Raw genomic sequence first — 13,437 nt, 5'->3', positions numbered from 1 at the left:
TTAATGATTTATAAATAATTAACAGTTTATTCTTTATTAATTTTTTTTTTTTTTGATGTGCTTAGAAGTACTGTTTTTATTTTCTAAAACAATTAACATTTATATTTGGTGAACAATTTTGGGGTAGATTTTTTTTCTTTTAGGTATTTAAAATAACCGTTAATGATCAAAGAAAAATTAATTATTTAAAATACGTAAGATTCAATTAAAATGTGACTTTTTCTAAGAAAAAATAAAATATGAAACAAAGTGAATTAATAGAATTTATTTTAATTTACTTTATTGAATCATTTTAGAAATATTTTCTCGAAATCCAAGAAATTGCTTTTTGACCATACAGCCTACATATTTTTTAAAGTTTTTGGAGGCCCATAACATACCTATTTAGTAAAAAATTAGGTATATTATTTTACTTAAGTGTCTATTTAAAAATATAATTATTAATGTAGAGTCATAATATCAACTTTTAAAAATGTAAAATATTTACAAAACACTCTAACCACAAACTTTTAACTTTTTGGAAAAAATTACAATGACATGCAATTAAAAATGATCATGCATAAAATATTAAAAACAAAAATGCCGTTTTAGTTTCTTAATGAACGTTATGAGAAAAAAAATGTTTTGTAATCAAAAATTATATTACAAATGTTTTATTAATTAGTTTTAATTTATTCAAATAGTCATACAAACAAACTATTTTATACTCCCAATGCATTATTATTGAATTTAAATGTTTAATAATAATTCTTTGATCCATACAATTATTGTTTAATTCTTATTATTGTCAATATTATCATATTATGTTAACTCAAGTATTTTGTTCTTACAGAATTGATTTAGATTTTTTTTTTCACATACTATAATTTTTGTTGATGTAAAATAGCTACTATTTACTTCAAAATTAATTTTTTAAATATGTTACACTTATAACTATAATCTTACCTCCATAAGATGGTAGTTCAACTAAAAAAAAAAAAAATGTATTAAAACAAAATTTAATTTATCAATTATTCAACACATAATTTGAAGATAATATCTGCAACAACTAACAACCTATATATTATGTTTATAACTTTAGCACAATTGTTTTCACAGTATATGTTATCAAGCACATTTCAATATTTATCATGAAATAAGGTTGTTATATAAATCAGTCTTATAAAAAACTATTCTCTGTTTACATCAAGACAATCATTGTATCAATTGTAGTAATTATCGGTAAACACATAAATTCAATATCATGCATTTAAATGTTTTATTCTTTAACTTGTTTTGGTAAATTAATCTAAAACCTACTCGTACATTATTATTATTTCCACTACCGGATTTACGGCGATGTAAATACTAAATGTTACATTAAAACATCAGTCTTAAAGTTCGCGACATAGTAAAAGTTAACACGTTTGTTCATACAAATTGTGTTCGGCTTAAATTGTGGTTTTTGAAATACGTTATATTTATACAATACGCAGGGATAATAAATATTATGTATTCTCGTGCCGTATTTTTCATCTAACAGGCTTAATATCATAATATTCGACCCATTGTTTACCGTCTAAGATAATTAGTAAGTACGCGTGCGTACCATAAATTGTGATACTATCATTATATTTTTACAAACACCACCGTTATCGTCATGTTTACTTGACCCATTAGCCGCTGATAATATCGGTAAAAGATAAACAAACCTTCGCCGACGAAATGCTCGCCTTTTTATATTGATCAATATGCGGTTATATGACGAAACAAATACAAAATGTTTGTAGAATTTTGGCGCCGATGACGAATAAACGAGCAACACTATTATAATAATTTCCAACCATATAAAATAATATTATTGTGAAGTGTGTTAAATACGCCAGAACAATATACGAATAGTAAATATTTGTAACATAGTAAAATGCAAGGGAAAAATTTAGAGTAAATTATTATTTATTTGGAGTAAACTATTACCTAATTAAAAAAAAAAAAAATTGTAATGCTTCTAATAGCAGCTATGATAATGAAGACACGAAATAGTCAAAGATCAATAAGAAAAAATAAATGTTTAATCATAATCAAAGTAATGATTCATTAAATATTATTTGCTTATTTTTAATATATTATTATTTTAAAATTTGGTATAATTATGTTTTATTATTATTATTATTATTTTAATAAATAGACAATAACAAAAAAAAAAAAAAAAAAACCTGAAAAAGTCACTCAGCTATAATAAAAGATTTTGAGCGTAAGTTAGGTTATTGAATAGGTTCATTGAATGTGTGACGTTATGGGTATGCTAAATTTGAATTCAATAATAAACTATTGAACATGTAATGAACGTAAATATTTCTAATGAGATATTTCTCTTGATTTTGTATAATTTATTCACATTACTATTAGTAATTTATTTGTTAAGCAGTAATATAGTATTTATTAAATTCTAAACAAATTAATACACAACCATAGTAATATATTAGGTATTTAATATTTCTTTTATATAATGTATAAACTTACTTTTAAGTACACATTAATGATTCGTATAATGATATAAATAAATTGAAATAAACCTACATTTTTTTTTTTTTTAATCGTTGAGTATAAGAAATAATAATAGATGATATGTGAAATAAAAAATTAAAAAACAAAGATTTGGAACTCAAAAATAATTGAAATGGTAAAATGTTTCAAATTTTTTTGAATAATAATTATTGAATAAATAAAATCATTGGCTGTCGTTTAAATAATTTTTACTTTAATCAAAATATTGCTCATGTGTCTTAGATATTTTTAAATTACAATGAGAGCAACTTTTGATAAATCGTTTATTTAATGTTAATATTTTTTATCGCAGAAATTGATTATTATTTTATAACAAATATTTTGATAGATTTTGAAATAGAAAAATAAAATTAACACATTTTATAATAAGTACTAAATAATATTATTTTATTAATCATGATGTTTTGATAAATTAATATGTACTTACAAGGTAAATGGTTATGGTTGTTGGTTTGTTATTATTAGTTTTATTTAGCTAATTTTTTTATGCATAGTACATTTAATAATTTTGTATGATTATAACATATATTGATACGTGCATTTAAATTTGATTATTTTCATAACATTGAAAAAATAAAATTTTATTTTCAATTATCTAAAAACATATAAATACGAAACCGTGAAACAAAATAAAATTATAACAAAGTCCTGAAAGTTAAAACAACACCAATAAATCGTTGGTCATTTTAAATGGTAAACAAATTAAACTATTTTGAGTGTTTGGTATAATAAATATTAAAAATCATAAATATAATAATCTGGATTTTATAATCTCGAATTGAATAGAGAGTTAAAATATTTATGAAGTAGTCAATGTTAAAATAAAGTTTGTAATTTTCTGTTTACTTAAAATTTGTAACGGAAATAATTTCCACACAGCTATAATAGAAGAACAAAATACTTTTATACTAAATTTATTTAGAAAAAAAAAAATAATTTAATTTAATAAAGGATCAAAAATAAAACTTTTTTTAATAAGAATAATGAAACCAAAAAACTCTTGACAAAATAAAAAATAGAAATATTTTAGTGTGCCATATTATGACCGAAAATGTTGAGTATAAATAAAAATTTCGTTATTATTAATACTCTTAAAATACCGTTATATTAATATGATAACTTTAAATAAAATGGAATGAATAGATTTTATATAAATCTCAAAATATGAATATTTGTTGATACGATTTATAAAAATATTTAATAGTTACAACATTACATTGATCAGATTTGATAAACTGTATGTAAATCATTTGTAAAAATTACTAAATACAATTTTAAATAGTAAAGTATTAAGAATATAATTTATCAGAGTTGGTTTTTGGTTTGTTATTTTTAGTTTTTATTTTATTAAGTAAATAGTATCTTTTTGAATATTATTTTTTAAATATATTGGGTATAGCTATGTAAAATTTATAAATAATTATAATTATAAATATATTCAAAATGTATTCATATCTAAATATAAATGTTATAATAACATAATTAACATAGTTACTTATAGCTTAAATTGCACCTACCTATATTATATAATTTAAATCTGATTGTGATATAACAAAATATTAAAAGAGTAAGTAATTTTTTTTTATAACATTATGTTATAAAATTTCAATCTATAATAGGAAAACGATTTATTTGAGAAGTCCAAGAAAAATTCCATTAAAAACAAAAATCGCTGTATCTGAAATTACAATTGCATTTTCTTAAATAAATTTACTATAAAATAAACTAATTTTTGTATTTATGGAAAAAAAAAAATTGTACATTTTTGATAATGTAGGTAACTACGATTTCTAGTTAATTATTGTATTTGATACGGAAAATCCCTTATTTTATGCAAATTAAAAACATTTTAGTAATATATTACCAAATATTTTTATATATTTTTTTATAAAACATATATTTTATAAATTGTATTTAAGAAAAAAAAAATTAACAGAAAATAATAAAATTGAATTTAACTTTTATAAATATAAAAATAAATTAAAACTTAAATTGAAGTATTTATTCTACTTTTAACTAACCATTAAGGTTTTACAATGATCAGTATTATATGTAATCGCATTTTGTGTTTATGAGTAAATTCTTTGTGGACATTGATAATAAATCATTTTTATTATAAAACTTTACGTGTTAAATGTTACACGGGCGTATATTAAGTAACTTCAGCACAGTATGGAGAAAACCAATATTATCAAATTGAATAATTTCTATAAAAATTTATATTGAATAATAATATTTATATTAAAAGGTAACAGAAAAAAAAGTGATATACTAGTGTTAGCAGGATTATTAGAAAGGTTTCTTTAATATGAAAGCAAATATATAGTACGTAAATTCAAAAATTACTCTTTTAGTAAAATACAATAATTTCTAATTTATAAACGTCCTGTAAATGATATTTTTAGCTTTTCGACTGTCCAAAAGTATAAGCCAAAAAAACACTCATTATAAAACTAAAAGCTCTGTCGTTCTATTCAAAAAAAAAAAAAATGAGTTTTTCAATACTAAAACCGTTAGTTGAAATAGCAATAGCGTAATACTGAAGCGTAGTATTAAAAAAAAAAAATAAATATTTTTTTATATATTATATGAAAAATTTTTAATTTAAAGCTAAAGGATTTAGTTATTAAGTTTTTTTTATATTATCCAAGCCGTTTTAAAAATTATCCCATATAGAAAAATATCTACCTCGCCTAACTTTTTTCTAACTCTAAATAGCCCTAAAAGTACTGATAGAAAATGTGAGTATTAAACTATTATTTTACAAGAAAGGTCTCTAAGAAGAAATAAAATGACTTCAAGCCCTATAGACCATCTCGCTGATCAATAAGGTAATACTCCGAGTTACCGAATAACGATTCAGTACATATGTTCCATTAAATGCAGACTGACCTAGGGTGGCGTGTAAAGATGATATGACGGTTAACGGCAGATAGCGGACATTATAATAATATTATAAGCTTTTATTCTCTATTTCTTTACTACTCACCCCTCTAAACCGTTGAGTTTGTGCACCTGATCCTGAGGATATTGCGACGACCAGGTGCAGTGGAGGGATCAGCACATGACACAAGGGAGTGGTACATCTACGACCCAAAACCATCCTCTTCACCCTCACCACTATCGCGAGTATACTTAAATTACCACGTGGTGGGTCAAAATAAACTTAACAAACGCTGAATAGTAGATATTTCCATAGTGTACCGTAACCGCTAACATACTAAATATATTGTGTCGGCGTTGGTGGAGAAAAAGTCCTGGGAAAAGGTTATTATTACTTTTTCTTTTTTTTCAAAAGCTATTACCACGCCTTTGCCTGTATTGTACTTGTATACCTTATCGGGTCATTGTACTAATTTTGTGCGACCAATATAACATGTGGGCGAATCATAATCAGCCAGTGTAAAAAAAAAAAATTAATTATCCAAAAGGGTCATGGTGAACACTATACTTTACAAGTCAATTTTAAAAAAATACGCACACACACGCACGCACACACGCGCACACACACACACACACACACACATACACACACTATCTCTTTCTCTATCATATTTCTTCATTCATTCTTCTTTCCTGGCAGAAATAAAAGAGTCCTATTTCTGGTGAAAATTTACCACTCGAACAGTTGGCGTGCTTTGATATCTTTCGTGTAAATAAATGATACACGTTGAAAATAATGCTCCATTAAAATATGCTAAATTCTGATCCTGTATATACATTAAAGCTAATGGCTACTCTAGAGAAATCTATCTCGACCAATACCGCGATTAACTCAATTGAAACTTTTATAAAGTTGTGTTTTCTCACCTACCAATAAATAGATAACCTTTGAATTCCCATAGAGTTTTAAGTTTTCCAGAATACGAGAAACTGTGAAAAACAAACTTTACACTGCAGGGTAACGAATTGAAAACAAAAATGTTTTATTTTGTTTGTTTATACGATTGATTAAACAACACGAACTAATCATTTGTATCCCAGTCATTGTTATTGTGTAGCTTAAGGATGAATTGGTTTCATTAAATAAACAATAATTAGGTAATCTGATGAATATATTTAGTACAAATATTTAAAAAACAGCTGGAAAAAATATATTAAAATTAGATTTTAAGATGCGAATGGTTATAAAAGTACTTGATAAATTCATATTAAAATATATAAAATATGATTTGAATTGATAAATATATAGTTTTTAAACCATATTACGTGAAGTACCATCTTGATAATATTTTTCAAATTGTATATACTTAAGTATAACTTTATAAAAAAAAAAATAATAATAAATTGTATACATTGAATTGAGGTTGTTATGATAAAAATATGTAAGTATTTTTTGAATAAGCACGTGGCATATTGTAAATCATGCGCATTGAAAGATGTATCAAACAAATAATATAGGTTTATAATAATAACGTTGGTGTCGCTATGTTTGTTTTTCTCCTTGTAAAGTAAACTAAAGCCAAATATTATTTGCTGCTTTCTAATGGTCTGCCAATAATCAAGTAGGTAACTATTACAGACTACAACCGAAAATAAATCGGGCCGACCTTGTTCGATGTATATATATTTATATATATTTATCCAATCGTTTATATCAAGCAATCTATAACCACTGCCGCGTAACACGCGTTTCATATATTGTTGATGAGCTACTGTCAATCAAAACACGATTGTGTACATAAAAAAAAAAAAAAAGAAAAAGAAAAAGCGGAAATATCGACTCAGAGCCGTGTAACGTTTTATTGTACAAATGTTAATTTACGTATAAACGGAAAACAGAAAATATATTCCTAGCATACGGTTTTCCTCGAATACTATGTAATCGAATTATACCGTTTAGTGTTCACATTTTGTTTAGTGATACAAATAAGAACAAATTTTGTTTGTATATACGCAATTACTATAAGAATAAAAACTTCGATATGTTATAACTTGATTTTACTTAACTATCTTTCGTGGATACCTAACAACAATATTATTTTTATAATGTGAAGTATCTTTTAAGATTATGTATGACATATTAAACAAGATAAATTCTAATACAATTTAAAATTAGAATTTTTCAATATTTTATAGAATATGCATTAAATCATATTTTACTTTATTATAAATTAATAAACGAAGATATCCGTGAGCTGTAATTATGTAAAATCATTCTCATCTTTTATAAACAAATAATTTTATAATGAAATTATACAGGGTATTATATAATTTATATTTGAAAACGAATAAGTTAATAATAATTAAAAGTAGTAATAGTATATATATATATATATATATATATATATATATATCATTAGTTTTAAACTTCCATAATATAAAATATAAGTAAAAAAAATATCACCTAATCTTAGAGTTAAAACAATGTTTGTAAATAATGTTATCAATTATTAGACTTAAAATAATTTATGTACGGGACGATTAATTTTTTTAGTCATATATTCACTGGAATCCTTTACAACCAGTGGCTATATATTGATATACTTTACTATGGAAAAAATTTGAAGGAAAGTCTTAACTTTTTGTACAGAGCTTAAAAATGTTAAGGCACTCCCAAGTGATAGATTATATTACAGAAGTCTAAAACCGTCTCCTAAAGCAATACACATTTTACACTTTTATGGTTCATTAACTTATAATAAATGTTATATATACAACATCGGTCTGTTTAATACGAAAACGATACAATTTACGAACGCATGATTTGTCACGTTCAAACGTTGTGCTTTGTTTGCGTGAAGAGTAAATCCCGACACACAATAATATAAAATAAAATCGCGTGCGTCCATAAATGACGCAAATTGAGGCATTCGATAGCCTTTTAATTGTTAATGCTTTGGCCGCATATAAGTTTGGTCCTTGATACTGTATGACGGTGCCAGGTTACGCACTCACACGGTGCATATCAACCACTAAACTTGACTGAACATTTACGGTTATCTGTAATAGACAGAGTCACATTGTTGTGCACGGATTTCGGTACTAGCAAATCGACTCGTATACAATTCAGTTATTCCGAAAAAAAAAGTTTACGAGATAACGATATTTTTAAAAATAATTTGATAACCCACAGCAATTTATCTACATCAGCGTCACACGTAGCTTATTATCGTAAAATAAAAGAGAAGGATAAAAGATGCGTATTGCAAGTATGTTATACGAAAAAATAAACAACTTTAGTGGCTGCTCTTGTAAAATAATTATTGAGTAAAAAGTAAAACACAATTCATTTTTATCGTATTACAATATAAAACACACGAATATAGTATAGTTAACGCAGGTAGCCATACATTTTATATTTTAGTTATTTTAAAACAATGCGGAAAAAACTTAAATGTTTGCCACTGAAATTTTATTTTACTTTTCGCCTATTGTTTTGGTTTATTATTATTTATTTATTTATTTATTTTTTTTTTTTTTGATGGTCAAAAGTTTGAACAACGGTAATTTGAACTTTTAAAGTTAAAAGAAAAATGACACGATAAACCATCTTAAATTTGGTTAGATTATCAGGTGTGACAATAAATATAATAATCCTTTATGCTGTACTATGAATACTTTAAAAAAAAAATGTTTTCGGTACAATACCTATGTTGTTGAAGTATTTGTTTAAAGTTAACAAAATATTCTAAATAATAAATAACAAACAATTACAAAATTAAAATGGATACCAGGCGTTTAATACTTTTTATGGATATTTCACGTAAAATAAAAAATACTTAACAACGATATAAAACAATTCTTTTATAGAAACTTAATACGTCTACAGTTATTAGAAATCCAAGTGTAATGAAAAATATTAAAAATTAACACTATTTACTTAAAAGTATTATCACTTTAATACAATTTAATTTTATCAAACTTTTTATCGTTTCAAAAATGAAAACAATAGTTAAATACTTGTATTTCAATAGATTTATTTAATAATGTTTGAAATTATATATTTTACAACGTTTTATTAATGATATTAAGTGCGCATAAAAAGTATTATGAATATCAAGACTTAAATTATTAAAAATAGAAAAAGTAAAATATATTTCCTGTTTCAACTAAATTAAATTAAACAAACTAAAACATAAGTTAATGCACCTTATCAGAAAAAGCTGTCTATCAGAAACGCGAAGAAATTCTTTTATAACTACCATTATATTAAAAGAACTTAAATTATGAAGCAATATGACTACCGATTTATTGTGATTGTATATTAAAAAATCATCTAAATTCTTGTTAATAGATTGTAAAATATATCAATATTAAATACAAATTATTTCAGTAACATAATCATAGTAGAAATTTTCAATGTTAATTATGCATTTTTGTCACCATTACAATAAATTTAATTTAAATATAGATAAAAAAATAAAATTACAAAATTTACTAATAATTTATTACTTAACATCTCTAATTTACATTTTTAAATTTCAAATATTATACTAAATATTGTCATATTTTATCAAATTAAATAACTACTAAGACAATTATTTTTTTTTTTTTTTTTTTTATTTAGTTGACCCGCGGCTACTAAGGCCATTGGGTTTTTTAAGTAAGGTTGGTTCGGTAGGTTGTATTTTTTTTTTTTTTACGATTGATACGGTTGATAGCAAACACGTGTATGTGTGGCAAGGTTTTTAACCACTGTGATTCCGAATGGTCACCCATCCGAGAGCCAGTAGCTGTGGCCGTTACTTGCTCCCAGTGGCATTCCGCAACTGGAAGCAGCCAACGCGCCACGCCAAGCCACTAAGACAATTAATTTAATTGAAATAATAGATATATTTTTTTATTGTCGTATTCATTAATATTTTTTATTTGTTAATGGTAGCAGTATTTGTACATACCTATGTATATATTATAAACTGATAATTTTTATTCTAAACTGTAATTTCATTTAAAATAATATCAAACTATTGCCCATTAAATTTGCCACTTTAGCTTTTAAAATGATTTAATGACCAAGTTTATCGCTCACATAGAATATATTTTATTACTTAGTTTAAAAATAAAGTAAAAATAGTGATTACCCTTCTGCTGTATAGTAGGCGTCGAATAAGTCACTGTAATGGATGACATTATATATGAATAATGATATTGAGCGGAGACGGTTTGTCAATCTATATTACTAAGTACATTTCATGTGTTTTTTTATATCAATATAATTTTTAAAAAAAACATTATATTTGTAAAACTATTAAAATTTAATTATTTCAATAATAATATAATATATTTATACCATAGTACTATATTCCTATTATAAACTTTTAAGTAAATACAAAATCAACGTAAAATAATGTTTGCGTAAGAATAGGTGTAAATAAGTAATATCTTGAAAATATATATAAATGGATTATAATAATCTAGGTACGAATTTTGATAATGTCATTCAGTAAAGTTTAATTCATAATACAAATAAAAATTTAAAATCCCTACAAATAATAATTTGAAATTATAACAAATTAATTTGTTATTCATCGTTTAAAAATACCATTTCGTACAAATTTCAACTCTAAATGCTTACATAAAAAAAAAAATTAAAAAAATATACTCATGTATTTTTAATACTTTTATATAAATATAATATCAAATTATGTGGGATCTTGTCTATAATTAAATAACTATAAAGCAATAAAATATTTTCAAAATTATAACATCAAAAATAATAATGTAAATATGTATATGTATAATAATATATTAAAGAATTTACAGGTGTTCTTTAGGTATTCCAATTTTAATTTAAAGAAAATATTCTAAATGAGCGTTATTTTTAATTAGATTCATAAGTCTCATTACTTTTCTGAATTAATCATAAATTAAAATATTTGCATTTTTAGAGAAATTCTTATGTCAGAAATGTTTTCATTCTTTGTCAAGTTTCAAACTATTAGATAATTATAATTACTGAAATTTTTGTCTGAATTCTTTTTGCTATATTATAAATCATCATATTTTTAATAATTTTATTTTATTATATGTGTATGTTTTTACCAAAAACACTAAAAATATTTTATAATTTTAATTCGAAAGGTCCAAAAATATTCGTTAGTTCCAACTCAAAAACGTGTCTATGGTATTTCTAAATTAGTTTTAAAAATATTACAACATATTATATTGTTCAATTTACGTAATATATAAATATTATAGAACAATTACAAATAAATATTTTTGTTTTTTTAAGTTAATAAAATTAATAATGATTACGTTTAAATTTTCTTCTTATGTTTCAACGAGTTATTTTATTTTATATATACATATATAAAATATTTAGATATAAAATTAATCAATTGCACAAAGTCTAAATATTAGCAAAAAAAACTAATACTCTCAGGAAAAAAATAGGCTAACTTACCATGAAATGAATTCTAAGATAAAGAATTATGGTGTAAAACTGTAGAAAAAATGTTTGAGATAGTAGTCACGAGTAATAGGATAAACAGTGAATTTAATTATATTTTAAACAGTTCAATAATTAACATCAAGAATTTTTGTTATGAATTAATTGTTTTGAATAGATTTTTGGTTACTTTATATATTATTGAATTATGTGAATTGACACAGTTTAAATTAAATTAGATAATATTTAATACTCTTTAGAGTGTTTAAAGATCAATAAAAAAACTAAAGAAGGATATTAAACCATTAAATTAACAATTGCGATAAGAACCCAATAGTTTAATAATTTAATAATTAAAATGTGAAAAAGTAAATAATTATAAATTAATAAAATGAAAAATGAAGTTGACACTTACACAATAATTTGTTTATATTTATAAAATATGTTGATAACTTCGTCGGGTAACTAGTAACTTTTAAAATTTCAAATAATTATTATTGATTATTTGTATAAATTGCGCGTACTTACGAAAATAAGTTTAACTAAAAAATTAAATAGTTACGCTTATATAAGACGAAAAATATGCAGGAATTAAAAGTCAACGAATATAGAAAATTGATTGTAACAAAGAAAATGTAATAATTAAATAACTAATTAATAGATAAAAAAATTTCATCCAAAACATAAAGTTATGTAATATAAATAGTAATAAATTGTAAGTTTTTATGAACTGATTGATACATAAGACATTTAAAACAATTATTTTAGTACATATTTAAATAACTAATTAAACGCTAACTGATAACACTCAATAAATTTGCGTAGAGTCCTGCGATTTGAATTCTGTCTTTTGATCGGTTTTATGACATAAAAATACATATTTTTATGGCCTTTGAATATATTTAAATTAATTAGACATGCGCATGCGCAGTACAACTTTTTTTTTTTAATAGTTACCACCTATTTTAATCATTAATTATTTTTTGCCTAATTTTTTTAATGAATTTTGGTAGTTAAACTAACTTTCTAAGTCCAAAATTGACTAAGTTATAGCAATTTAACTAAAAAACTGCAAAATTCACGCGATTTACAGTTTTTTGACTTATAACTCTAAAAATAATTATTCTAGAATTGTTTAAGTTTGACTTTTTATCCCTAATTATTAAGTTGATAGTCGCATATAATTATAATTTTAATTTCTGTATAGTTTTCACTGTAATCTGTATATGAGTTATAAATTTATAACTTAAAGCATTAAAAACGAAAATAAGTATGTTGTTTATTTCATTACATTTAATGAATCTATTAGGATGTATTAATGATTAATAACAAATTCAATTTGTATTTAAGTTATAAGTTTATTAAGTAATTAATTAATTTAACATACAAATTTTTCAAGTCATTGTCTGCCGTGAACAAAATATAATTCAGTGCGTCGTATAAATTCTTTATTTGTTGCAGCTGTAATTTGATCATCAGTCAGTTGATTGCATACTGCTGTTATTTTATTATTTTATCTTTTAAAGATTTAGTTCAGCATTTACGTTAGGGTAATACAA

General features: G+C 23.3%; 1 protein-coding gene across 3 annotated transcripts in view; it reads right to left on the bottom strand.

The window, feature by feature from the left end:
• LOC112591365 (calcium/calmodulin-dependent 3',5'-cyclic nucleotide phosphodiesterase 1A-like) overlaps nucleotides 1–13,437 on the bottom strand; it is a 350,746-nt gene that overhangs the window by 155,556 nt on the left and 181,753 nt on the right. Inside the window, exon 3 of one of the 3 annotated variants that reach the window (XM_025335166.1) lies at nucleotides 946–966. The exons of the other annotated variants lie outside the window; for them this stretch is intronic. Coding sequence (XP_025190951.1) covers nucleotides 946–966 — 21 coding nt within the window. The remainder of the gene's footprint in view (nucleotides 1–945; nucleotides 967–13,437) is intronic. 3 annotated transcript variants of the gene reach the window in all.

Source organism: Melanaphis sacchari, unplaced genomic scaffold (assembly GCF_002803265.2).
Source record: "Melanaphis sacchari strain LSU unplaced genomic scaffold, SCAv2.0 Contig132_pilon_pilon, whole genome shotgun sequence".
NCBI classification, from domain to species: Eukaryota; Metazoa; Arthropoda; class Insecta; order Hemiptera; family Aphididae; genus Melanaphis; species Melanaphis sacchari.
Note: the sequence above shows the minus strand (reverse complement) of the source record. Positions and strands in the feature narration are given on the sequence as shown.